Here is a 26950-nt window from a genome sequence, read left to right as displayed (position 1 = left end):
GATACCCTGTTTTGATGTAAAGCAGCATAATTCTGTTAAATGCAGTGGAACTGTTGTTTACAGCAACCTCACATATGGTCCTGGGACCCTGGACAACTCAGGGAAAGAAAAAAAATATGTTAAAGGAACATTAACTGCATAATTAACTGTACCAAAGATTGGAAGGCATAAAAGTCAGGTTGCATGCACATCTTAATTCTGTCCCTTTGTCAACAGGTGGTACAATCAAAATCTAAGTGACACTTCTGCCTTCTTCGGGCTGCTGGCTCTGCTGTGCTGAATCTCGCCTGTTCAAATTTCCAGTGAACCTTCTTGCATTCTCCTCTGGTTCTTACCCTGCAGTTATAACCTCAGTATTGGGAGCAAGCCTGGAAAATTTCAGAATGAAAACTGAAACCTTCCAAAAGGTAGGAGCAAATAAAAAACAGAGGATATTAATATAGCAACAGCTGGACTTCAGCTTTAATAATGTATATTTTTTAGAGCACGTAGCAATTCAGATCAGATACAGGTATTTCGGTGCGCTTCTGTTAAATCCGGCCTCTTGCCAATAACACAATGAGAGGCTGGCACACTATATTAAAATATTGATTACCAAGCCCCTTTCTTTTGATGGGTCTGCTAAAGATACTTCAAATGGATATGTGAGAATTGATCAAAGATTCTGCAGGTTGTTGCCACTGCTCACTGGGCATTTCAAACCAAAGAAGAACCTGACTCCCATGAAAAAGACACTGTGTTTTTACAAGCAATAAAAAACCACTGGTCACTTTATTGCTATGGGGATGGATATAACTAAACTGGGCTTTCTTAAGGCAGAGAGCACGATCTAGAGAAACAAAAAAAGACATGGGAGAGGGAGGAAAAGAGCGAGCGAGCGAGAGCTGAATTGATTTCAGTCTGTTCAGGTCTAGCTGGAAAACACAATGCAGTGAAACAGTCCCTTAGTCGGCAAGCTTCTTTTCCTAGCTTTTTCCCATGGTTTGAAGTGGAGAGGGAGGGATGGTATTAGAAAAAGTGTGTGTGTGAGAGAGAGAGAAGGCTGTAGGAAAGGCAGAGATGAGAGACATCATTTGGAAGGGTGCAAAATAGTCCATTCCTTCTGGGGAGTGGAAAACTTTGATGTCCGTGTCTCTGGTTTTAAAGTGGCAGTGTCAGGTTCAGGCTGAAAGGCCCTGGTATTCGAATCTTTGTCTGTGCTTGCGCTCAGGACTTTGCCTGTGCACACACCTGCACATCCAAACACCTGCTAGGGCACCCACACAGCAAATGGACCTTGCACTTCAGAGCGGGAGACAGAAAATAAGCAAGTAGATGACTTCACTGATTCCTTGTACAGAGGTTCATGCTGAAAAAAAAAGCATATTTGTATGTTTGTGTGCACGGAAAGAGAGATAAGCAACAGGAAAAAGTGCTATGGGCTTTACCCCTTTTAAAAAGCTATTCTCTTCCTGGCATTACTAATTCGGTTACAAGGCTCGGAGTGTGTTACAAGGCTCACAATGTCTAAACAGACGAAACAGCACAGTTACAGGTAAGGAGAATAATCTATGAGAAACATTGTGATTTGCCAGTCATCACATACTAGTAAATTCAGTTTCAAGAATCACAGCTGATGTCTGTGAGTCGGAAGCCCTTTCTCCTCTGCAGGGTCATGGGCATCTTGCACAGCCTGGCTGTCTTGTCCTTTGAGATGCATTTCTATATAATGCCACTAATAATTCAGACACACTAGTAATGAAAAGTCCACTGCAAGCCTTGGAGGAAGAGAAAAAGGACCAAATTTATCACTCGTTGCACTCAAGTGAATTCTGGTAAGAGTTGATCCAGAGTGCAAGTGGCTCTTTCTCCTTTCCTCCCTTCCAAGAGCAGAAAGATTTGCAGTCATGGTGGAGCTGAGAGGACTTGTGCTCTGCTGGGTAGCAAGCTAACCTCACTGGAATCTGCACCCAAAACTTGCACCAGGCACTGACAAGCTGCAAAACCAGAAAAGGTGTTTGAGAATTATGCAGAGTTTCAGATCAAGCCAACGACAGATGTAAATGTTACTGTGATGGTCTTGGACTGTGAGGTCTTGGTTTCTAGCAGTAGACACATATGTGCATGGGGTGGCTTGTCGGTCCTGATGGGAGACAGACAATGGATCAATTTATGTTCAATTGACAGACCTCCTTTACTGGAGGGGGAGATTTTTACTTGAATCCCTGGAATTGGCATTTTCCTTCCCAATACTCATTTTCAGTTTAAATAGATAGAGTGAAAGGCCTATTTTCATGGCAGGTGGGTTAGAGAAGGGAGGTTTTAATGACTCTTTATTCTTGGATTTATAATCTGACACGCTGTACGCACATGTGTTTGTCACAAAACTGTGTGAGGTGCCCACCACCCATCCACGCATTGTCCAACAGATGTTAAAGCCATCAAGTGTGTTTGCTTCCAGTTCCAAAGGAAAACATTCTCTATTTTGGGACGTGGGATTTTTTTTTTTAACTGATCTAAACAAACAAACAAAAATAGTCTTGGAGAGGTAGGGCTTACATGATCATAAGAAACCTGTGTAAATGAGGATCTAAGGCCTGTTCCCTGACCCATGAACTGGGTTAGTAATTAGTTGTTCCTGCAGTTTGTTGTTGTCGTCACAAAAGCTGAGGTTAGGCTGAGCACTATTTAAAAATCACGTGCATTAGCAATATGGGATATCTAAACATACACTTACTGCAGTGCCAGAGTATTAGTTGCTCCTTATAATAATACCTGAGAGCTCCCAGTCACAGCAGAGGTCATGTCATGTGAGGTACTGTAGCAGCGTAGAAAGCACAGTGCTTTCCCCAAGGGGTTTACAGCCGAAGGCCCCAAACCTACAGATGAATCTGCTCAGTGGGACCTTGCACTCATGTGGTGCTCCATCGCAGGACTAGGACCTACAGTGTAGGGACAGGGGGACACCTTGCTCTATATTTTTTTCTATATACGTGTGTGTTTCATTAATAAGAGGATAGAAGGTAAAATTTGCCTTATGCTTGGCATAAGCTGAACTGAATAGAAATAAAGGCTGTTTCTAGCACCAGCTGGAACCCTGTTGCTGCACTATAAATCTCTTAACTTCAGATTGATGAATTCGGTGTTTCAGTGATGAGGTAAAACAGAATTAACCAGTGAGAAATAAAAAATGGCAGCCTCCTGGTTGAGAAATCCTACTGTGCGAGAAAGGGCTACTAGTGAAATGTTGCCTCTGGCTGTAGAGGAAGAGAGAAGGAAGCCTAGAACTCTAGTAATTCTTCAAATTTGTAATTTTTGCAGGTAATTAGGCTCTGTCTTGGTTGCTTGGTCAAGGCAGACCCAAAACTGCTTGTAGGATTAGGTTTGCTCACTTTCCTTGAGCAAATTGTAACCTTGTAAGTGATAGGACAGTGGAGCATCCTCCAAGAGCAAGGGACCCCTCTGTACCCATGGGCACACGATGAATCGGGATGCTGTCAGACTTGCTCATGGCAGGCTAGGAACTGCATGAAGTAGCGATGCAGGATAAAACAGTATCATAGTCACTGCCACACCAAGGATACTCTTACATTGCTTTATAAACACTCCAAAAAGTTTTGGAACAACCTGTGGAATGAATGAAAACTGAGCTGAAAATCTCTAGAAACGACTTTGTAAGTCTTGATCTTACTCTCAAAGAAGCCAGTGGGTATTTGAATGTTTAGTTCCTCAGGCTCTAAGTATGAAAGGAAAAAGCCCCTAAAATATCTTCATAGGTAGCCCCTATAAAGGAACAAGATTCAAAAGCATTCCTTCAGGAGATCAAGGACGGTCCAGCCTTTGAAGCCCGGAGGATTGGGAAATTTAAAGATCTTTGTGGCAATCATATTGTGCCATTAGAAATCTACCATTTGGAATTGTAAAGCATTTAAAAGGAATGATTCCAAATTCCACAGCTGTCTGGTGAGTGACAACTTGATGTGGCCTGGGGGGGAGGAAGAAGGCCATTGTTGGGAAAACAGTTAAAATGAACATTTTCTGAACAGATGCTTTAGATAATACTTTGATAAATGAGGTTAAAAACAAATAAAATATTCCGGGTGATTTCAGAAAATAACAGATTAGTAAAACAAACAAACAAAACTCAAAATGCAAAGACAAGAAATAGGTATATGGCTGGTACTTAGCAAATAATAGAGGATTGTTCAAAATAAAATGAACAATAAACAGAGTCTGAACCAGGAAGATGAGACAATTTTGCTGGCTATAGGAGGTGATACTTTTTTTTTATTGCACTGCAGTTTTGCCAAGCAAGAGAGCTTCTGGAAGGCTTGGCTGTTCATTTTGATACACTAAAATATTTGAGAATCCATTTTTATTGCCTTTTTTCCCAAACCATTCAAGCAGCTCAGCTGCTGATCAAAATACAAAAGCATTGCATGTGCCTAGCAAGTGGATAATGAAAGCAGTCCCCTCAGTTTAGTATCTTTGTCAGCAGAGTGTAGTGAGAAAAGTAAACAAACAGCATCACTGATGACAAACTGATTTATGGAATTGTTTGTTTTCATAATTTTCAGCATAATTATGTCTAAAGGACCGATCCTGTGGCTGCTGAGAACCTTGTAGGGATGGCTGCTGGCTGGGTGCCCTTAGTACTCATTAAAAGCTCCTTGTAGATGTGGTTTGGAAGCACACAGAACGAGGTCTGTTGGGATTATTTTTAAGGAAGTTTTTTCCTTGCCCTTTAACAGAACCCATACCAAATAGCTTCTAATCCTGATTTCTTCTGGCAGACCTTTTATAGGTAAAACCAAATCAATATGTATAATTTGGGATAAAAAGGAGAAAATTTACCCCCAAATTCAGCATAACCTTTTAATTTTATCCTCTTTAATCCTTTGATAATTTTTGTGCTTCTCCTGCAGAAAAGCAATTTTGCTAATCACCTTTGTGCCAATCCCTGCATTCCTGACAATAGCGTGAACAGCTTCGATCAAAGTCTTTGATGTGGGAAAGACACACACACACATATAATCTGAAAACAATTCAGCTCCTTGGTTCTCAATGGTGAGCACTCTGCTTTAATAGAGTGCAAGTTCCGTGGAGGTTTCTAATCCTTTCTGCCAAACAGAAGAGACACAGTCAGGTAGCACACCTTATTCAGAAGTTAAAATAACATGTTACTTGCTCTCAGAGAAAATCAAAACAACTCAAGATCAAAAACAGATTCCGCCACCCCTAACGGGATAGACTTTCTACTCAGATAACTCTTGATCTAAGTGTGTAACAAGTAACCTGCTTTAATCCCTCAAAGCGATGGTGTTACAGATAAGTACTGTAGTAGCAGAGGAGGTGTCTTAAGTTTCAGAAATACACAAAAGCATTGGTTGGAAGGAAAAACAAAACAAAAAAGCTGTCCACATGATTGTGTCTTTAGCTGGAAAGGTGTATTTGAGGGCACTGCAAAGAATAAAACCCCTTGAAGACAGGAAGAAAAAAAAAATTGACAGGCAGGTATTGAAATGGTGTCTCTTCCAAGCTGGATTTCATTGACTTACACTGTTAAAGCACAAGCTTTACAGGTATAAGCCCCCCAATTCTTAGCTTACAAACCCTGCAAGCAATGATGCTGGAACGGTTGGCTACGTCAACACAGAAGTCTACCCCATTTTCTAGAGGTTCAGAGTGGTCATGGGCCATGAAAGAATGGGGATCTTTGACTGTAAGATTTGTGAAGGATGCATTATTGACTTTATGATTATACTGTACTGAGCACCTGCACCGAGTCCTTTATTAGAGTATGAACAATGCCATGGAAATAATCATGCTACATGTACAGTTTTAGTAACCATTCAGAATCTTCCTTGGTTCTTGCTCCTGCAGACACCTATATATGCACTTACTCCAGCATTGCTGGGAAGATTAGTGCCATTGGGTTCTTAGCCTGTGATGCACAGCTTTGACAGCTCCACAGCAGTCACAGTAGCTGAAACCATGACTGAGAACAAGTGTATGCAGCTGCAGGTCCACTTCTCTTAAAAAACCAAAGAAAGTAAGGGATCATATCTATGTTTTGGGCAAATAATTACTATGTTGTAAGGCAACTGTCCTTACTAGAAAACAATGCCACATTTAAGAGCAAGATATTGTAATTTTTTCTTCACATTACTGTGTCCCCCGTCTGCAGCATATTTGACCCTCTCCATGATTACTGCATGCAAACACATACTTCATCTTAGCCAAATATTTCGTAGTTTTTTATACCTTGGGTCACAAACTGCAGAACACTAAGGTCCCCCTTCTACGGATGCACTTGTCCATACCTTGGCCCTGGTATCCCAGAGGGTCGCACTGCACGTGTTACTTTGCATCCAGGCTCCTTCTGGACTGCACCAAGTAGTTTCCTTGGTAAAGTGGCACGGCCACTACTGTACAATGGAATATGGGTGTCACGTAGTGCAGGGAGACACGCACTATGCAGATGTAGCCTCTGTAGAGTAACAGAGTCTAAGACCAGAAGGGACCCCTTTGACTGTCTTAGTCTGATATCCTGAGGTAGGACTAGCCAGGTCAATTCCTGGTTTAAGTTTCAGTAGTTGTTGTCTAGCCAGGCTCTCTCTCTAAGGGAAAAAAACCCTACCTGATACTGTTTTGCAAAAAATCCAGTAATGGTGAATCATAAATCTTGATAAGCTGTTTCAACAGTTAATTTTCTTCACTACAAAAGCATGCTTTATTTATTAATTTGTTTCCCATCACCTTCTGTCAAGAGATCTTATCTCTTTGTCTGCTAAATAGAAGATCCTGGTATTACCAGATTTTTCTTCCCGTTTCAGTGCTCATAAGGCATGATCACCTCGCACCTTAACCTTCTCTTTAGAAAGCTAAATAGACTGAGCACTTTGGGTCTCACTATAAAACATGTTTGACAGTCCTGTAATCATTCTTACTACTCTTCTTTGAAACCCCTCTAGTTTTTCAACATCCTTCTTGAAATGTTGGCTCGACAAATTATTTCCAAAGCAGTAACAACAGAGTCAAAACCAGAGGTAAAACAACCTCCCGGCTCTTGTTTGTTTCCCAGGACAACACTAGCCCTTTGGTCACAGCACTGCAGAAGGAGCTCACGTTCAGCTGATTATTCATCTTAATGAAGTCTTTACGGAATTGCAGCTTTGCAGGATAGAGTTACATCCTTTCAGTGTGTCCTACGTTCTTTGTTCCTAGATGTGAGACTTTACATTTGGCTTGATTGAAATACATATCGTTTGATTATGCCTAAACTTAACATAGTGTTATGCAGCCATAAGCATCCTTTGCCTCTTGCCCGATGCTTTGTGCCTTCTACAAAGCTTTGCTAATAATGATTTCAGAATTTTTTTCAGGTTGCTAGTAAAAATACCAAATAATGTAGGGTCCATAAGCTGTCTCTGTGGGATCCCACTAGAGAAAGACCAACTTGATAATAAATCTGTCTTGACAATAACAATTTAAGACGGAGAAGCCGTTCAGTTTTTAATAAATTTGTTTCAGACATTACTAAAGTCTATTACAAAAGAGCTAAGTTTAATGTCATCAAAAAGATATTGAGATAAAACTGCATTCATACCAAATTTCCATAACCTCAAGGTAAGCAAAATTTTTTACATTACCTCCCTTTCAATTGGCTACTTAAGTCCTGCACCAGATGTGCTCTTATTTCACCTGAGCTCAAACTTAGGCTGAGAAATTTTTAATTACTTGGGCCATCTGATTCACTCATTATAAATGCTGATAAAATATTTGCCTTCTGGAACTTCCCTGACTTCCACGGTGTATTGAAACTTGGTGTAAATGGACCAGACAGCTCCTCAGCCAGCAGTTTTGAACCTCTCAAATACAAAGCTTCCAGAGTTGGTGATTTAGTTGTATGAATATTTGAGTGCTTGAGATTACACAGACAAGATGACCTTCTGGAACAGGACGCAAGTACTGTCTAAAGGCCTGTATGCTATGGTAACCTCATTATATGCTGAAATTTATTTTCCTACTCCACTGTGCAAAAGGAGATGTAGACTGTGGTGGGTAAGTGATACCTGTTCAAAGCATTCTAGGCAGATGATGAACTTCTTATAATTTATCTATTTTTTAATTTTGAGGGAAAAGTTTCCCCAAGCATTTCGGGCTTCTGTAGAGTGGAAAGTACTATAAGAAAGAATAACACAACACTAGACTCATATTTTCCTGCTCCACTGTCTGTGGAGGGCTACTTTGCCATTTTGGACCAGAATCCTTCTGCGTTGTCAGTACTCCAGGCTCCTGTGGATGGCAACAATGACTCAGTTATTATGAACCGTTCTTTCATGGCGGTGTGCTTGTATATACGTACACACACGTGTGAAGTGCGAGCACTTTTCAGCCCCTGCTCTCTGGAGCCCTGGAAGGGGGAACAGACTGCATCGAAGGGTCCCTGTGAAAAGCCAGCCTTAAATCCACTGCAGCAAGGCCTGCTCTTACGTGGCGAAGACCCTTTCTTTCATGTGGCCCAAGAATCTGGGAGTGTTGAAAACTGCTGTGCAGCAGCAGATGACCCCTGCTGTCACTTCGTGGGTGACAGGTGCTCCTGACCCTGCTCAAGGATAATTAATGAGCATTAATCGCCTTTCTGTTCACCTTCCTTCGCAGGGGTGCAGTGTCTAGCTGGGGTGGCTCCAGGTGGTGGAGCAGATGCTCTGGTTACCTGGGATCACGGTCCCCACCATTAATTATTCACGTTATTAATGAATGTGTGGATCAGGTGATGTTACTAATCCCAGCTTGGAAGAATACCCGTCCGTGCGTCAGGCCGGGGGGCGGGGGGGGGGGGGGGGCAGTTGCAGGGGGGAGTCCCAGCGACTCCCGTTAATGAATTAATTCGCTAACGAGGGTGGGCTCGGCGGCCCCGTGCCCCCCTCCCGCCCCGGTAGCCGCCTCCTCCCCCGGAGGGGGGGAGTGACAGGCAGAGGCTCCTGCCCCATGTGACTGGGGAGCGGCTGCCCCCGTCCATGGCTTGGCCTCCCCCGGGCAGCAGCAGCTCCGGCTCCCGGGGAGGAGGGGCAGGAGCTGCTGCTCCATGGGGAGGAAGGGCAGCCCCCGATCCCCCCAGGCGGAGGGGGGATCTCGGGCCGCCTCCCCCCCTTCCTCCTCCCCCCCCTCCCCGCTCTGGGCCTTACCCGAGGAGCTGCTGCTCCTCATCTGCTCCTACCTGGACGCGCAGGCCTTGGGCCGCCTGGCCCAGGTCTGCCGCCGCCTGCGCTTCCTCAGTAGCCGCGATCTCCTCTGGAGGCGCATAGCCCGTGGCTGCCTCAACTCCGGCTTCACACAGCTCGGCATCGACCTGTAAGCGCGGCCTTCCCGGCGGAAGGGCGGGGGGGAGGCGGCCGCGGCGGCTGGGAAAGGCCGGGGATGCTGCGGCCTAGCTGGTTGCTAAGGGGCGTTCTGCGCTCCTGGCGTAGTCGCTAAGGGGGGCTCCCCGCTGCCGTGAGGGGGCGGAGGGAAGGGGGGGGCTATTCTCGAAGCGCGGCTGCGCCGTCTTTGGTCTGCGCCAAGAGGGGTGGCGAGGGCAGAGGAAGGGCCGTAGCGCCGGGCCCGCAGCGGGGCCCCCCCTGGGAGGGGAGGGACCGTGTGTGGCGGCCCCGGGGTGGTGGGGCCTGACCCCGGCTCTGCCCAGGAGGGTTGGGGGTTTGTGGGGAGGTGCTTCTTGTTCCCGCGAGTGTGGCGGGCCTTCCCGGGCCCCTCCAGCGCCAGGCCCGGCGGGAGCGGCCCTGGGGCCGGAGGCCCTCTCCAGATCAGCTCGGTCCCCCAAACTGTTCCTAACAAAACACTTAGGGTTGGGGGCTTCGAGCTGGGGGAGGCGGGAGCACGAGGAAACGCAGAGCTGCCCTGTGCAGCTGGGGTGACTCCTGTGCACCCACGTTCCCTCCCTGCCTCTGAGCAGTGGCCCCTGCCGTGGTCTTGAAGACACCTCAGAGAAGAAGCTGCAGGGGAGCAAGGCCTGGGCTGGTGCCATGGCAAAAGGCTGGAGAGTGGCCTTATGTACATTATTAAGCACAACAGCTGTTGTGTCAGCGGGCCCCAGGAATACATGTTTCTTAGATTCTCCTGCTCTCGGAGTAGCTTGCTGGTATAGCTGGTGATGGCTGTCACAGAGAAAGTGACTCTTGGACTCTTCATGGCTTTTGGGTTTTAAAGTTTTGTGGATAGGGGGGTTGTTTGTTTGTTGGGGTTTTTTTCTTCCCTCCCCCCCCAGTTCAACAGCACATCGTAGGTTAAGAATAGGTGTGAGCCCTCTTGGCTTTGCCGTATGTGACACTGACATCTTTCTAGATGGAAGTGCTTTGGGGCTTGGGCCTTGGCAGCGGATGGTAAGGACCCAAAGACTGCCTTTCCTGTCTCAAATTTGCTAGCGTACGAAATGCCACTTGGAGGCAGCCACACAATGCAGGCTTTCCTAGGTACTTTAAGGATCCCAAGAGGAAGTTTATGTTCTTAGGATCTATGAATCCTTTCCTATAGTTTCCCTTTAGCTGCCAGCCAAGGATCTCGTTTGTCATCCAGTGACTCAGTATGGTTTCCATAATCACGTGTTGACATGAATCAAGAGAAGGGATGTCAGGTTTTGAGGCCTATTTTGCTGTCTCATATTGCTATCTCATCAATAGCATAGACTTCAGAGAAACAATTACAGCTCCTGCTGTCAGGAGCAGAACTTCAGTGGTGCTGAAAATCCTTGTGTTGGGTTTTCAGGCCAGCACTTCAACCCATTTGGTCTTCAGAGCTTGAAAGTTAAGCACAGTTCCCTTGGAAGCCAGCAGGAATAAGCGATGCAGAATGGCTGCAGGTTGGACTCTGTCTACTGTGATATATGATTTTGTCTCCTGAGGAAATGAAGTTCTGTATTTTTCATTAAGAATAAGGTGATACTATGCTCCTTCAGTTGCAGGAGGGATCAGGTGTACAGCAGAGCAGGTGCAGCATATGTAAGGACCACCACTTCCCCCTGCAGAGGAATGCAGGTCTATAAACAGCTACAGTAGAGGTTTGCTAGGTCAGAGGGTTTAAGTGAAGAGAAGGCTGCTTGAGTATCATAAGCTCCCAGGGATTTCAGTGCTGTTAGGTTTGCTATGAACCAGGGTTTTTTTTAGTAATTCTAGGATGTGCTTTTGTGCTGAGTCCTATTTTCAAGTTTTCTTTAAACAACTCTAGTACTGAGTGCTGCTTTTAGCATTGGTTAGCACTGCCCTGGTCCTAGGGAGTTCAATCATGGGTAACACACCAAGTGACGTTACAAGCTGGTTATGCAGGAACTTTGAGATATATCTGGAGGATGAATCCTTTAATTACTTCATGGAAGGCTCAGACAATCTTCAGTGCTTTGAAATAGCATGCCAGATCTTATGGAGAATACCTGAAAGCCAAGCACTTGTTTTCCCTGTGTGGAGATCCAGTATCTGGGGGCAGTTGCAGGAGTTTTGCTTCAGTAGGGTAGACAGTTCTGGCAACAGATAAAACACAAGGGCATATCGCAGTACCAGCGAGTCTGGGTACCTGTATATCTCCAGAAGAACCAGCGTGAGTGCATGTGTTCAGTTCTGGTACAGCTGTAAAATTTGTACTGAGCTAAAGGAGAGTTGAATAGTCTCTGTGGCAGCTAGAGCGTTTTAAATAGCCATGTCTCTTCCATACCACTTGCTCGTCATGCACATCTCCAAGATCAAGAGCAAGCTCCAAGATTGCTGCTGTTGCAATTGAGGGAGTAGGATTTACAGAGAGAGGTTATATTTTATTTGACTAACTGATACAAGTTGGGGAGGGGGTTGAGGTAAGCTTCTGGGCACACAGTAGTTCTTTGTGATAGTAATTTTAAGTAGGAAACTGGTAGGTTGCCATTGAAAGTTAAATTTGATCTGAGTAGGTATTTACACTAAAAGATCACTGGGTAAATAGGATGGTGATGAAGATGATGGATAGCTGGACCTTCTTGATAACTGTGCTTTCTTAGTGATGTAGAGTAAATCTTGAGTTTGTCAAGCTTGGCTTTGGCTCGCTCAAGAGTTGAAGCTTCTGTTGCATGTTCCGGATAACATTGCATGAGGTGGACACTGGTTTTTGCTTTTAAGAGGTTTTTGTGCAATACTGTCCGCAATTGAGAAAGCAAAGGCTGGAACCGTTTATGGTAATTAATGAAATAACGTGCATGGTTCTAACATTAGATCTTAAACTGATTGTCCCTGGGAGGCTGGCATAAGTTAAAAACTAGTCTAGGGAGTATTTACTGTTTAAAACAAAAAAAACCATCTCAGCATAGTTTGATCATTTCTGCTGCTAAATGGCTTTTGATAAGCCATCTGTTCATGCTTTGTAAATAGAGATAAATTTGAGCCTAGAGTGCAAGATAGCTGTTAAACTTATCCCTCCCCACTTTCTCATTTTTTAAAAGGGTGATTAACTTGAAAATGACACCATTTCTTTAAAATGTTGTTTCTGTTAGGTATATCTTCACATAATTGTAACAAGAAGATCAGAGGGAACAGGCTTTAGCTTGTATGTGAAGCAACTGTTTACGGAGTCAGCTGGCTTATAAAACTTCTTTATGCTGAAATAGGGAAGACAGAAAATTTGTAAGAAACTGTTTGCAAAACCCTAGCTGTTAGCAGCTTGGAAAAGAGAAATTGTAGTATACATGAAACAATTTGATTTTTAATTTTTAAAATTATCACTTCTCATCCTGACTGTCTACCTTTAAAAATTGCCAGCTGTGGTTATCTCAGGACACATACTTAGGCTTAAAAAATGTTAAATTGATTTGCTAATGTTGTCAAAGGAAGATGTGGACTTAATCCCAGACACTAGCTGTTAACTGAAAGGCATATTCACAACATTGACAATCTTGTATTTGTCCTTTCTGGTAGATTGAGCTAATCAGGAGCTGCGGATGTAAGTGAAATTAAGTATTTAAGATACTTAAATTAAGTATCAGTCGTGCACTTGCAGAAGAAGAAAGAAGTTTGCTTTGAGAAGTGTTTCTATACGCTTCATTCTTCGGTGGGCGGAAATCACTAGGTTTGCATCAGGATGAATTAGTGTATATTAGGGACAGCAGGGCCTGACTTGGGAGGGTTCTTAAAGCATATTCTTAATGTTAAAAATGTGCTGTTTCTTCTTTGAAACAGCAGTAAGCAAATGCTTAATAGAATATTGTGTCAGTATTATGGAAGTATAGTGTGGTTTTAGACGGATGTGGTTCTTGGCACCTCTCCTACAAGTGTCTCTGTCAGGCTGCACTTGTTCTGTATAGTCCTGTTAATTTTATGTATAGACCTGTACTGCAACAAGACCTTGTCATGGGGATGGTAAAAAGATAGTCCCTATGCTGAAGATTTTTGCTTCACTCAGTCATAGGAGCTGCTGAAGCAAGAGTCGAGCCCTGTCTTCATGACGTAAGGTGAATGGAGGTTTTTTGTTCCAAAAATGCATGGCAGCATATCACAGGAAAGTTAAGGCTTAAGAACACTTTCTGCAGCTAAACTGTAGCTGAGCAGTAGCACAAAGCCTTTGGGGTTTTTGGTGAGTATAGTGATATTACAGTTGTGTCTGGTAGCCTGAGTCTGTTTTGCCAGCTGTTGTACAGGCCCAGCAAGAGCAGTCTCTGCCCTGACGAGCTTGCTGCCTAAATAGCCAGGGTAAACAAGGGCTGGGAGGGGAAGTGGAGGCAGAGAGATGTCAACCAAGCTGCCCTCTGTGCAGCAGGTCAGTGTCAGAGCCAGGAATAGCAGAGGGTGCTTTAAGCCTTCATCCAGTGCCTGCCTGCTGGACCACCTTGGACTGGAGAAATTGGAGAGGCAAAGAGCTCGTTGCAAGGTGGTTCTTTATTTAAAGCATGGAAGAAGGGAATAAAGTTGCAGCTGGGCTAAACTTATTTCCTCTTTGTTACAAAGGAATTTTAGAGGGCAAGTTAAAAGTTGCAACCTAAATAGCTTGACAATGTGCTCCTTGTAATATATTAATAGCTGTTGTCAAAATACAGAAAAATTCCACTGCATGTTTTCTCTCTCCATGTCTCCTGTTCTGCCTTGCCCACTAGGATCATGGTATATTCTCCAGTTCAGAGAAACAGATTAATTAATGGATGAATTTATCATCTTTGAGTATTTAAGAGCTTGTGTAAGCATTTCTGTGAGTTAATAAAAGCTGTGTTTTCTCCAGATCTTGGAAAAATATATACACCTGCAGGAGCAGGAAATGGCCAATCTATGCAAGTCAAATCCAAATGCAAACTGCAGCAATCATAGGAGACCTCTGCTTTCGGTACTGGAGGGGGAGGGAGTGTGAATGCCTGTAAAGCTGCTTCAGTTTCCTTCATCTTTTAAAACTTATTTTACCAAAGTTTCATTACTTTAAGTCAGAAATGAAGTAGGCAATGATGATGCAGAGGGGAATGCTCTGGGGAGGATATTGCAATAACGGCAAAAGCCTGAAAGAGGGCACACAGCTATTGCTTTGTGCTGGAAAAGTCAGTGGTTTTTAGAAACTCCTGTTAGATTCGTTCTTATTCCATCTTAAACTGATAGTTTGGGGCAGGACAGATCTGCCAGGACAGCTCCACAATATTGAAACTGCTTCTTGTTCTGGGAATGTAAAATTGTTTGTAAGAGTACTTTCAGGCCTGCCTGCCTTTCCCTTGATGAGTTCAAAGTGGAAAAAAAATTTTACCTAGTTCAGTGCTTAAAAAAATGCGTGCTGTTATGTTATGTTGCTATTATCCCTGTAACATGCGTAAATGAACTAGCTATGGGTTATTTCACTCTATCCAAATACCACCTTGACAGTCTACTCTTTCAAATCAGAATATACATGACAACTACTGAGCAGCTGCAGGTTTTCTCAGATCTTTCCAGGGCTATGCATTTTTTGAAGCAGCCCAGATTTCATCTCCAAAAAGCCTAGGTAAGTCCCTGAGAGAGGCCAGACCCTGCCTGGAGTTTCTAGCCGTGATCCCATTGCAATCACTTGTAAGGGAGAGGGCATCTAATAGCAGAGTGGTCTAGCTCAGTCTCAGTGATGATGTTTTTTTGGGAAGCCTGTGAGAAGCTGTGTGTCTTTGTGCGTGTACAGAAATTTGCCTGCAGCTCTGGTTCTTATTAGGGTCTCTGGCTTTTTCATGCAGGTGAATCGTTCATGAGAGCTGTGAGGTGGAGCATTAAATCTGCACAGCCTGGTAAGGTCTAACTGAGATAGCGCAGAAACACCAAAGGAGGCAAGGAACAGTGAGAGAACAGTCTGCAGAGCTCTCTTCCATCTCAGAGTTATTCGAACCCATGTCAAATAGGAAGAGGGGGAGTGTAGAAGACAGACCGAACCTGGCAGTAAGCTAAAAAAGGGTCATGTGCTAAAGGAATTCAGGTGGAATTTTTGTCCTGGAAGAGACGTTTTGAAAGTAGTCTGACTTGTTGAGGACAGCAACAGGAGCTCCTGACATAAATAGCTTTTCCCTCTTGGCTGTCTGTTGGTGGCCCATGACTTGCAACTGCACTGAGACCCTGCCACTCAACAGGTGTGTCTCAATTACACAAATAAGTGCAGTTGGTCCCTGTGTTAGCCATCCCTGCCACAGGGCCAAGGTTGAAAGCGGGGCTTAGTCGCTGTGACCTATTTGTTCCTCTGTATGACCCTTCCAGTCAGGCCTGAGGCAGGCTGGTGACAGCTTTTATGCAGATAGCAGATTTTGTCCACAGAAGAGATTCAATCTCAGCAGGTCTCTACAGACTTGCATTTCCAGATGAGCTCTTCAGCACTTAATATGTAGCAAAATGTGAAGGACTTTGGTGGGTTAGGATGCCCCATGCAGCTGGGAAAATATATACAGTATGACATGTTGGTGTTATCTTCTGTAACATGGTATATGTTGTTGCAGGCACTGTTGTTTCGGCACATGCTGAAATTGTAGACGGCCAGTAGGAATCTCCCTGGGATGCAGTAAAGCACAGAAGCTCTTGCTATTGCAGAAATACCATTCCTGGTGACAAAGGAGTTTGGCTGGGGAGGAGATCATTGAAGGCAAAAACTGCTGGAGGTGAAGCTTTAGGAGGAGATGTGCTTTGTCTCTGGCTGAGTGATTCTTTCTTTCGCTGCTTTCTTTTGGGGCCCAGGCCAGCAACTGCCATGGTGGCTGAGGTCACCTGGGTCAGTGGTGCTGCGGGGGGATAGTCCCAGTCTCTCACTTCAGCAGCTGGGAAGTGGGCTCCAGAAGGAATATTAGATTTCTTCTGGTAACTCTGCCAAGAAAGAGAGGAAATCCATAATTTGAGCAAAATACTTTAACTTTTTTTGTAGGGTGGGGTGAGGTAGGAAGGGGGAAATGAAAAGTCCTTTATAATGGGTTGCTTGGGATGACTTTTATCCTGAAAGCCTCTCTCAGGCTGTAAGACATGTTCTGCTTCGCTTTCTTAGTGTAAGAAGTCTTTGCAAAGGGAGCTTCCATCAGGAGTGCGTGCAATTGGAAATGTGCATTAGCTCAGGTCATTTATTGCACCACATGGTTTGGGATCCTGACAGAGTGCTTTTTGGATTAATTAGCTAATAACAAAGATAGCCTTGCATGTTCTGGATCAAGTGACTTTATCAGCTGTTGATAATTGTGATGACCTAGTAGAGGTGGTAAAATGATGGACTCTGATGGGTTCTAAGAACATTTTTCTTGAATTTCATTGAGTTTTCCCATTCAGTGTTCACTGGTTCCTTCATCCTGTGTTTCCTGTCATCCTTCTAGGATGTTGAGCTGTACTTTAGTCGCTTTCTGATGCAGGGCTGTGTAGGTCCTGGTAAAAATAGCAGTCCTTCCTCAGTGAGTCTTGAAGTTCACTGTTGGGTGGCTTTTCTGAGAACACGAATGCCAAAATCTTGATTTCACAGAGCACTTAAGCATGTACTGAATTTTAAGCATGTGGCTTAGAATTTTGCTCGATTGCATACTAAGAAAGGTCAAGGTATTAACTGGCTGGTGGATAGCGGTCCCTCCACAGCATTTGACATAGCATTTGTCTTCATAAGGTGGGTTATTCTACTGAATCTTTGGGTGTTCAATCCAGTTGCTGAAGTGGGAGGTACTTGGTTAAGTCAGCCACTCAGTGTAGGTGTGTGGTGTCTGTTGATTATCTCAGGTCATCACGGAACAATTCTTAAAGATTTGTATGTATAAAAAGTGTGTTGATCATGATTGAAGCAAAATGGTCTTTGTAGGGGAGAAAAGGATCTTTTTTTATCAAATTATTAAGTTTATATGGTGAAGCACTTTTTAACTTTCTAAGATTAGAGAACTGCTCTCGTGCATTGCACTGATGCTCGTCACCTTTTTTGATGTATTCTGGGAGTTGCTCTGGGGGGGTACTGTGGAGGAAGCAAATAAAATTATCAAATTCTATCTCAGCACTTGATTCCATCACTGGGCTTAATTTAACGTCTCTTCTAGTATAGGGGATCAAATGTCTCTGACCAACATTTGCAAATCATTGCAGTTCAGTCTCTGCTGCCCTGGTATTGGCAAGGGGGAGGGATGTATCAGTCCAATTTCTACATCCCCTTTCTCATGGCCTCCATATGTTCTATCCCCTTTCTTGCCTCTCTTTTGAATAAATAAAATGGCTGGGAAATAAAAGGTGGATGCTTCTAAGATGTTTAAATTAGCTGGATCCAGAATTCCTATATGGAGGAGGCAGGCTGAATGAATAATATATCTATTAACAGTAAAACAAACCAAAAAAAGGACAAAACAAACCAAATCCTCCAAAACCCCACCAGATCTCCCCCATATACTTTTCTCCACCCAACCCTCGCCCCTTCCAGACAGGAACTGTTGATTTGCGTGAAAGAACAAGGTGTCTGTTACAGGAGTAACTGCAATAAAGAACTGGTACTGTGGGCCAAGCCAATGTGTGACTCTTCTGAAGTTCCTCTTTCAGCAGCAGGAGGATGAAGGCCTGCCCCCCAACTAGAAGAGTGACCAGCAGTACAAGAAGGCTGCTTTTTTTTTTTGACCTTCGATTCACCTTTTTTGGAGCCTTGGAAATTACATCTAGTCTTAGTTGAGTTTGTGCATTGAGCTCAGGATGTCTGGTTGGGCCAGTACGCATTGGGAGGGGGTTGTGGCATGAGTGCATTTTCCATCACTGTGCAAGCTGGTGACTTAAAATCTGTACGTGGGGAGAACTTAACCGAGGGTTGAGTGTGGGGAGGAGGTGTTTTGGAGTAATGAATGCAATTGGCTGTAGGCAGAGAGCCTGAACTCTTGTCTGGGAGAGTAATAAGCAGTGAGGAGGCTGCTGGACCTGACCTGACTTCAATGCTGTGCATTCCTCATCTCAGACGCTATCTGGCCCCACGAGCTCCTGCAAGTGCTCTCTTTAAAAAAGGAATTCCTCTTCTAGCAGCCTAGGCTAGCTCTATAGTGTTGTGGGGTTTTTTTGTTTTGTTTTGTTTTGTTTTTTAAAAAGGGTTAGGAGAAAAAGAGCTCGTTGCTTCCTAAATTCAGTTTTATTTGGTGTGGCTCTACTGATCATAAACTTATAGTTGCAAAGCTTTCTAGGGAACGAAAAGCTTTTCTGTGTGTGGCTTCTGTTTTTGTTTAAAATGGGTCACATGCCCAGGAATGCAGTCAAATTATAATGGTGACTAAGTGCCGGAAAGCATAGAAAAGGGGAGGGAAGGGTGAGCAGAAAAAAAGGAGCCTGAGGCTATGGAAGGAAGGCTGGGAAAATGAGAATCTGGCCAGGCCCCAGGGCCAGGTTAGAGATTCCTACACCCATTAACATCCACAGGAGATGTTTATTTACAGGGAGCTAATCTTTCTTTTAAAAATGACAGAGTACCCAAAAATCCCACTTTTGGGAAGTGGGTTGGGGGCACAGTAGGGATGGGAGGAGGGAACTGGTTCTGATTGTGCACCAGTCCCCATCTCTCAAGGATATTCCCTTCATTCTATGCATCTGGGAACGTTGGCTGTTGAGAAGTGCATGAAAGGGGGATAAACTCTTGTAGTCTACTAAGTGGTTCACAACCCCTAGTTACAAAGGATAACTTAAAGAGTTTCTTCTTGGTTGTATTTTTCCGATCTTTTCTACCTAAGCAGCTCCACCAAGGATATTGAATAATTAAGTTTATGATATGAGAAAGATGGGAGCTAAAGCTGCCTCCCCACGCCCCCTTTAATCAACCCTGGATCATGAAAGCAAAACAGATGTTGAACAGCTGCTTCAACTGGGTATGTTCATGTAGACTCTAAAGAGACCTTGGTTCCAGGTCTCTGTGGTACCTTACCTTTTGTCACCTCTTGAGCTGTGTTGATCTTGGCTTGTCTCAGCTCGTCCCAATAACTTTGATTTGTATCCCAGCAACTGCTTATGAACTACAGTCTCTCTTTTAGTAACTTGGTCTAAGTAGAGAATTTTCCAGTGATGTGGTGGAATTCTTTCTCCTTTGGTGAGCTGCTGCAAAAGATAGTCTGTCTTGGGGGATGTGTGCATTGGGGGGTTATACAGATGAATTAATTTTATTTTTAGTTTGAACATATCTTGATTTCTAATTATTGTATCTGGTTATGTGATTGTCAGGCAGGTGAGGATCTGGAGCAGTTTCTTTACTAGTCTTCTGGCTAGACACACTCTTCTGGCTTCTAGTTTCAGTGTTCTCCTGACTAGCGTTTCTTCCATCTGTTCTTGTATGGCATTGTCCTTATCCTAACTGGCTTTCTTTAGTCTCTATTAGAAAAGTGATGTCCTGTTTCTCTGGTTGTTCTGGTAGTTTCTTTCCGTGTCGTCTTGTTTTGATTACATTTTGTCTGAACTTGTGCTGCATTCAATATACTAGATCAGGTCTTGACCAGGTTTAAGGCTTGTACACTAGTGATCGTCAGGGATGGCTTGCTTTGCTGATCAGCACCCGCTCTGCTCAGTGTTCCTTTCTTGTCAACTCTCATGAGTGTGCTTGCTCTAGTGTTACTCAGGCACCATCAATGTTTGCCAGTTCATCAGTTTGTGGAACCAGAGTGAGAGCATACCTGTGACCAGCTTGAGTGTATTTGTTGTCCGTATAGCATCAGTCCTGTTTGCTAATCTCATCTCTCTTCCTTTGTCTGCAGAGCGGCTGGCATTTCAGTGAAGGAAAGGGTGAAAGTATCTCAGAACTGGAGGCACGGACGCTGCCGGAGGGAGACGATCCTGAAATGGAAATGCAAGCAAGTAGCTCCTTTCTCTTGTACTTTGTTCTGCGTCAGCTGCTGCGCGGCCTTGCGTTTACGTCTGTGCCCTGAAATGAGATATTTCCTGCTCCTTGTGATCCACGGGGTCTTACAAGTGATGTTGCTGGCCTATTTTGGATGTTGCTGGCTAGCTGGATGTGGGGTAGCTGGAGTTACTGTCCTGCCCTAGAGGTTCACTCCGACAGTCGAGAGATCCTCTCTTAGTAAGAGCTTGAATTTGGCATTGTTCTGATCTGTGCAGTCCTAGTTGGATTTAGCAATCTGTACGACAGACTTCAAACTGTTATGTTCCTGTCTATTGCTGTGTACTATGAGCAACTTTCTGTCCTGCTCTCACAATGAGCATACCTTGATCCCGGACATGGACTTACATGTCCCCTCAAAATGTTTGGTTTGTCTCCTGTGCTTTACCTTGGCTCCTGATTTGGATGTACAAATCTAAAATGCTAATTGCCATTCTTCTACCATATGCTTCTTCATTCTGCTACCTTACGCTTCCCTCCTTCACTAAAAAAAACCTGCGTATTTGACATTAATGAGAGGAGACTGTTGTTAAATTCTTGCTTGCAAAAGTGTACTCAGCTTTCAAAGCAAAGCGTAAGATAGGTCTATTGTCTGAACTGCACATCTAAATTTTCAGCCTTCACATCAGACAGAGGGAGAAATGAGAAAGACTATGGCTTGTTAGATGCTGAAGAACGGGGACCTGCTACTGGGCTTTCATGCCTTTTTGTGCTGTGTAGATTGAAGCGATGGATAATGTGCCACTGCTTGTCTGAAGTCCTGGGAACAGCTGTAATGAGCAGAGTGGATTTTGGTGCAGGTCATATACCTGCCTTTGAAGTGCTTGCGGCCATCTGTGAAGGCAGGCTCTGTGGATGTTAGAGATCATTACTAAACCAGCTTCCCAAGTGAAAAGGCAAGGACTGATTTAATGAGGCCACCATCCAAACTGCATCCTCTAATTTTCATTTATCCTGCTTCAAATTTGTTACTTCTCCTTATGAAAAAGCCATAGAAAAAGGTAAAAAGCTAAAGTGCAGCAGGAGGAGAGCCACAGAAACTGGCTGTAGTCTAGGTAAGCTGGATATTCACTTGCTTTTAGAGGACTGCGTAGGAGTGGAGGAAGGAAGGGGAAATCAAAGTGCGCCTAAAACCAAAAGCTGCTGCTCCAAAGATGCCTCTTATTTTTTCCATGCATATGGTCAAGTTCCAAATGAACATTATAACCTATACTCAACTGCTTTGTCTGTGTGACTAAAAGCCTGTTATTGGAGATGAATGCAGGCAAGCAGGAACCTTCTATCTAATAAGCAGTCTTGTCTTCTTGCTTGTTTCTAGTCCTTCGTTGTGATGTTACAAAGTGTGGCTGTTTGTAATGGCTCTGCTGACACAGAAAATCATGCCCTCTGAGAATGAATGATCTGCAAAAAAGAGAGAGACAAGTTTTTCAGCCCCCCTGCTTTCAAAACAGTTTGTTCCTGAATAGTTTGAAACCTGAATGGCTGGTCTGTGGAAAGGCTCTGGTTTTGCTCAGTGTTTGCATGGGTACTGGTACACTTGGTAATGACTGCAGAGCGGAGGCAATTTCGCGCATCCATGCCCCATAGGACTCAAGCCCCGTGTCTCTTTGTATCTAGCCTTGCCATGTCCAGAAGGCCTATTTGCTGATTCTCTGGTGGCTACACAAAAGCAAGATCTTGAGCAAAGAGCACACTGCCAAAATGTGCATTGTAGCCTGTTCTGTTTTCTGTATTTTGGTTTTGTTTCAAGAATAAATAAAATTCTTGTGATGACAGGCTTGATTCAGGCATTGCTTGAGTGTCTCCTTCTCTTCCTGGGAGACCAAGAAGCGAAGCATATTTTCCACTTCAATCTTCAGACTACTTTGGAACAGCTCCTTTAGCAGTCCACTGCTTTTGGCCTGGAACCTGTCTGTAGGAAGCTGCCACTGTCTCATAGATAGCAAGGGGCAGATAGGGTATATGGGCTCTTCTGAGACAGGGGCAACAGAAATCAAGACAGGTTGCTCTGCAATTACTTTTGGCTCAGCAGTGGAAGAGGTGTGAATGTAGAAAAATACCTTCTCTACATGATGAGCACAAAGTTCTTGGATAGCCTCAGGCTTACCCTGCTGCTTTATGTATTAGCATACAGAGAATGCAGGAGGTGGAGGGCTTTGTCTGTAGGAAGACTTGTGTTATTTGGTGTGATCTGCTCCCCTGCTCAGACACATGTGAAACAGTGGCAGCTTTGTGGTCTCTGCTGGGCATCAGCAAATAATGTGCAGGATCAAGACTGACTGACTGCACCAAGAGCCTCAAACTGAAGGCTCTGTTAGAAATGCTTGGCATAGCTCACAAATGCCTGATAGTCTGGTTTCTTAAAAAGTACAGGGCTCATGAAGAGGGGACAGGGAGCCTTAAGTATTTCCTATCTAAACTCACTAGACTCTTGGCTGTCTTTTCTTTCAGGGATTCCATGCTTCCTTTTCCTCAGCTCTTGGTTAGAAAAACGCCAGCAATGTGATTTGCTTCGTATGTTGCTGGAGAAGCTTCACTTCTTAGCTGTGCTATTATACTAAGCCCTGCTTTTGCATGTGATCAGCAGCTCCAACTTCACAGTTTTCTTGAGTGGGCATTTGCTTTTGTGGATATGTTTACATATGCAATTTTTTTTTTCTTTTTGTGTATCAGGTTTTTTTATTTTGTTTTGTTTTCTTCTCCCCACCCCTGCACCCCCGCAACCTGCTGTCTGTTTGCAGTTTGATGCCCTGGATGGAGCTGGATGGCGAGTATCTATACCTGTCTCAAGCGGAGAACATCCAGGCCTACCCGCTCTGTTCAGATGGTACAGTTTTGCGGCGTCACCCTCAAGCTATCTTCTCTGGCCACCAGGAGGATGTATGTCGCTTTGTTCTTGTCAACTCCAACATCGTCAGTGGAGGGGGGTAAGTTGGGTGAATGAAGGAGCCCAAGGAGTGTGGCAGTGAAGTTGGAAAGGTTTTGTGTAACTCAGCCCAGAGCAGAGGGGTCAGTCTTGCTACACAGTCTCCTCATGCTTGGCTGTGTTCAACTGCTGCTGCTGCTTCTTCTCTTATGATTTGGTTCTGTCCTGAAAAAGCTTCTACTGCAGCAGTGGAGGAGCTGAGTCTCATGCTGTTGACCTTATAAAGTGTCCTTTTCTCTTTTGAACTTGTGTAGATGTCCACAGGATTGTTTAATCAGGATTGACTGATCAGACAATCCTGACCTGACTGTGCAATTTTCATTTCTTTCCCTGTTAAAGTAGCTAGACTGTGTTCTAATATTCAGAACTGCTGGTTAACTGGGACCTCAGTGGTGCATAAAGCTTTCTAGAGACAAGTATATGTTTGTTAGACCTACTGATATAATTGTGGAGAGGGGTAAAACTGCCAAGCATTCCAGCACACACACACTTCTCCAATTCATTTTGCATTTGACTGGCTTTTTTCAATTACAGCAAATGACAGAACTGTTATTTATAAAGTTTTAGCTATTAATATGCACAGCACTTAAGCACAGAATTGGGAGATGCAAGCATGGCTGTCTGCCATGGATATCTTGAGACTGTCCCCTGTGAACTGTAGCCCAAAATCCAGGTGAAAATGAGGGCATGCATTTAAAATTCCAGTAACTGTATTGGTTGAAAAAAGTCTAAATGTCTCTATAGTTAATTCAAAGCACGATACCCTGCACGGCTGCTCTGAAATGAATGAAAAGCTGAGGCTTGGACATGGGTGAGAATGACCTCTCACTTGTTCCCTTACTCCAGCCATTCAGCATCCAGCCAGGATTCTGGCAAGCTCAAAGCAGTAGGAGGAGGAATGGCTGCTCTGCTAGTTTCTGCAGCTTAACACAAAGTGGAGGGTGGAAAGATAGCCAGGAAAATTTTTATGTGCGGCAGATCAGGCTTTGACTGGCCAGATGTGGGATTGCAAGAGAACAGGTGATGCATGAGGAGTGGAGGGTTAATAACGCTGCATGAATTTCAGATCCCATGAGAGATCAGTCCTGGTCTTTCTGTGGCACTCCTAAGCACTAATGGAAAGTGCGTGGCCAAGGGAGATGCAGCTGATACAGACTCCTTGCCTGGGGATTTGTTTTATAGAGATGGAAATATTGTCCTTCACAAGATCCATGGCTCCTACAGCGTGAAGTTCTCTGCGCATGAACAGGAGGTGAACTGTGTGGACTTCCAAGGTGGCCTCATTGTCAGCGGCTCCCGGGACAGAACAGCAAAGGTGAGCAGTGATGTTCCAGCAGTTGCAGGTGCTGCTGCAGAGGTGACCTCAGAGGTCTCATGCCATGAATGTTTAAGTGTCAGCAGAACAGTTGTGAGCAATGTCTTGTGCGTCTGCAGGAGGAGCGCTCGGTATCTTGGCATAGGCTCATGTCTCTGAAAAGATGCTTGCTGTGCCAAGCTTTTAAGAAAGGGATTTGTCATTACTTTATGACATCAGCTGCTGGTTTAAACTAGGAAGTGCAGAAGGTGGCAGCTGATGTTTTGCTTGTTTCACTGTACATCTGTCTAACTGTGAGAGATCCATGCTAGTTAGCCTGGAATTTGCTGTATGTATCTCAAGCACATCCTTGCTTTGTGATGCAGCGCTGCTTCACATACTCTCTGTTGTATATTTGGTCTCTTTCAGGGATAGCATGATGTCTTTTCCAAATCTGTGGAGTTGTGGTTTGTTTGGGGTTGTTTTATTTTTATTTTTTTATGGTTCTTGGTTTGCAAACCAGGAGTGAAGTTAGACTATGAATACTGTTAGCTCCCGTTTTTCTCTTCCAGTTGGCATCACTGAATCCTGTCACATAATTTGTGGCTATTTCTTTTTGAGGCAGGACCTTGCTGATTTTTGTCCTTCTGGATCTGGTTGGCAGTGCTGTGTTCCTGCATGGACCTGGAGAGTTGTTCTCCTGAGCTGTAGCCAGCTCTGTTTTAGTAGTTTACTCCGCGTAGGTGTTTCACCCTTGTCCTGCTAGCGTGATGCAGTACCTGTAGCATCTTCACTTGTTGCATTGTTAGAAGTGGTTGCTGTATGTTGAAAGCTTTGGCTGTTGCTCAGGGTAGGCTGATGGATACTCTTGGTCCCTGGTACATATTGTAGAGCATTAATGGAGGTAAGAGGAAAAACTGCTGTTGCTGTTTTGCAAGATGGGAAGTTGGGCAAAGAAGGACTTAAATGTCTCTTTCAAGGTTTTATAGGAAGTGGTATGTACCCATATGGTAATGGGTAACTATCTGACAGACTGCTGAGCAACATGACCCTATCTGTTTTTGTTGGTCCCTCTGTATGGGCGTACTCCTGGGTAAAATCACTCCCAAGTAGAGCAGTGTTCAGATGCAAAGGGTGCTCTTGGGGATGCTGCTTGCCTCCTGGGAGCAAGGCCTTGATGCTGCTTTGTCTCATGTTTAAGCAGGGCTGCTCTGGTCTGTGGAGCCTCTTAGCTGGGAGAGTGCCTCCTTGCTGCTTCCCTGGCAGCTGGAGGACAGACCTTCCCGACCTTGAGAACAAATTCCTGAAGGCCAGAGGGGAATTTAAGGCTGTTTTTCTTGGAGCTAGTGTAAGATCTTGCCCACTCAGTGCTCCCCACAGCATAGGCTCTAGGGATGTTCACTTCTTATTTTTTTTATCATCTCTTTTGTAGGCAGCCTTGTTTACGTGAATGAGACTCTTGGAGGGTGGAAGGGAATCCCTACCAGCCTTTTAAAGGGGCTCTAAGTGTCTAAGCTATTGAGGGCTCTGCTGAGTGTTGATTAGGACTAAGCCCTGAAGAGCTGCTAATGTACATTCCTGTGTGATAGGCACCAGATAGTGCGCTCTGAGCAATATTTTTAACCTGTAGGAGATAGGGATGCCTTAAAAGAGTTAAGCTTTTCTGCTGCTTTTGCTGACACTAGGTGCTAAATTCCCCGCTGACAAGAATAGCCTGCAATCCTGGGCATTATCAACAAACAAACAAATAGGGCACTCCCAGCTTTGAAGTCTTGAAGTGAAACATTGGGGGTCGGTTACAGAGAACTGGGGGGCTTGAGTCCTGTGGGCCAAGAATGAGGGCAAAGCAGGGAAAATGAGGGCCCCAAGCAGAGGCCTCAGCAAGAACCTGAGGGACTTTATTAGGACCCAGAAACAAAGAGGGGGTGTGCGTGTGGTGAACTGGTGGAAGGGGATGTGCATGTGCACAGATGGGGGAGGGAAGAGATTCTCTCACATTGTCAGTGAGCGAGGGGGGGCCAGTTTGAAAATAGCCTGGGGTACACTTAAGAAACCTGGTAAGAAGGGGGTGGGTTTATAAAAAACTATTTTACAGGATAGCAAACAATTAATTTTATAGATAATATGAATGGAAATTTTCCAGGGATGGTGGAGTCTTCCCACACTGTTGAAGAGAACAGCAGAGATTGAACAAATCCCACTTCTTGTTTATTTAACTACAGAAGATGAGAAGTCTCTGAGTGCTGCCCTAGAAAGCATGTGGTAATGGGGGTACTCTCTCTGTTACCAGTGGGATGGAAGGTCACACTTATAAGCAGAATCTTTGTGTAACTTTAAGTGCTTGTTTCTGCCAGTGATTGAAGGCTCTGCTCCTCAAAAATAAGTAATGGGAATTCCAGGAGAAGATCTTGGGGAAGGTGAGCATGGTAGTTTTGGCAGCTCTTCCAGCACAATGTTAG

At 44.3% G+C, this 26950-nt stretch overlaps 2 protein-coding genes across 2 annotated transcripts in view; both read left to right on the top strand.

Moving 5' to 3' along the window:
• The window catches only part of OGA (O-GlcNAcase), a 457590-nt gene that overhangs the window by 71504 nt on the left and 359136 nt on the right, over positions 1 to 26950 (top strand). The window lies entirely within an intron of this gene.
• FBXW4 (F-box and WD repeat domain containing 4) overlaps positions 9071 to 26950 on the top strand; it is a 62202-nt gene continuing 44322 nt past the window's right edge. Inside the window, exons 1-4 of the mRNA XM_075717666.1 lie at positions 9071 to 9336; positions 20129 to 20224; positions 23013 to 23198; positions 24380 to 24512. Coding sequence (XP_075573781.1) covers positions 9071 to 9336; positions 20129 to 20224; positions 23013 to 23198; positions 24380 to 24512 — 681 coding nt within the window. The remainder of the gene's footprint in view (positions 9337 to 20128; positions 20225 to 23012; positions 23199 to 24379; positions 24513 to 26950) is intronic.

This window comes from Pelecanus crispus, chromosome 10, assembly GCF_030463565.1.
Source record: "Pelecanus crispus isolate bPelCri1 chromosome 10, bPelCri1.pri, whole genome shotgun sequence".
Taxonomy (NCBI): domain Eukaryota; kingdom Metazoa; phylum Chordata; class Aves; order Pelecaniformes; family Pelecanidae; genus Pelecanus; species Pelecanus crispus.
The sequence above is the reverse complement of the archived record's forward strand: the minus strand, read 5'-3'. Positions and strand labels throughout refer to the sequence as shown.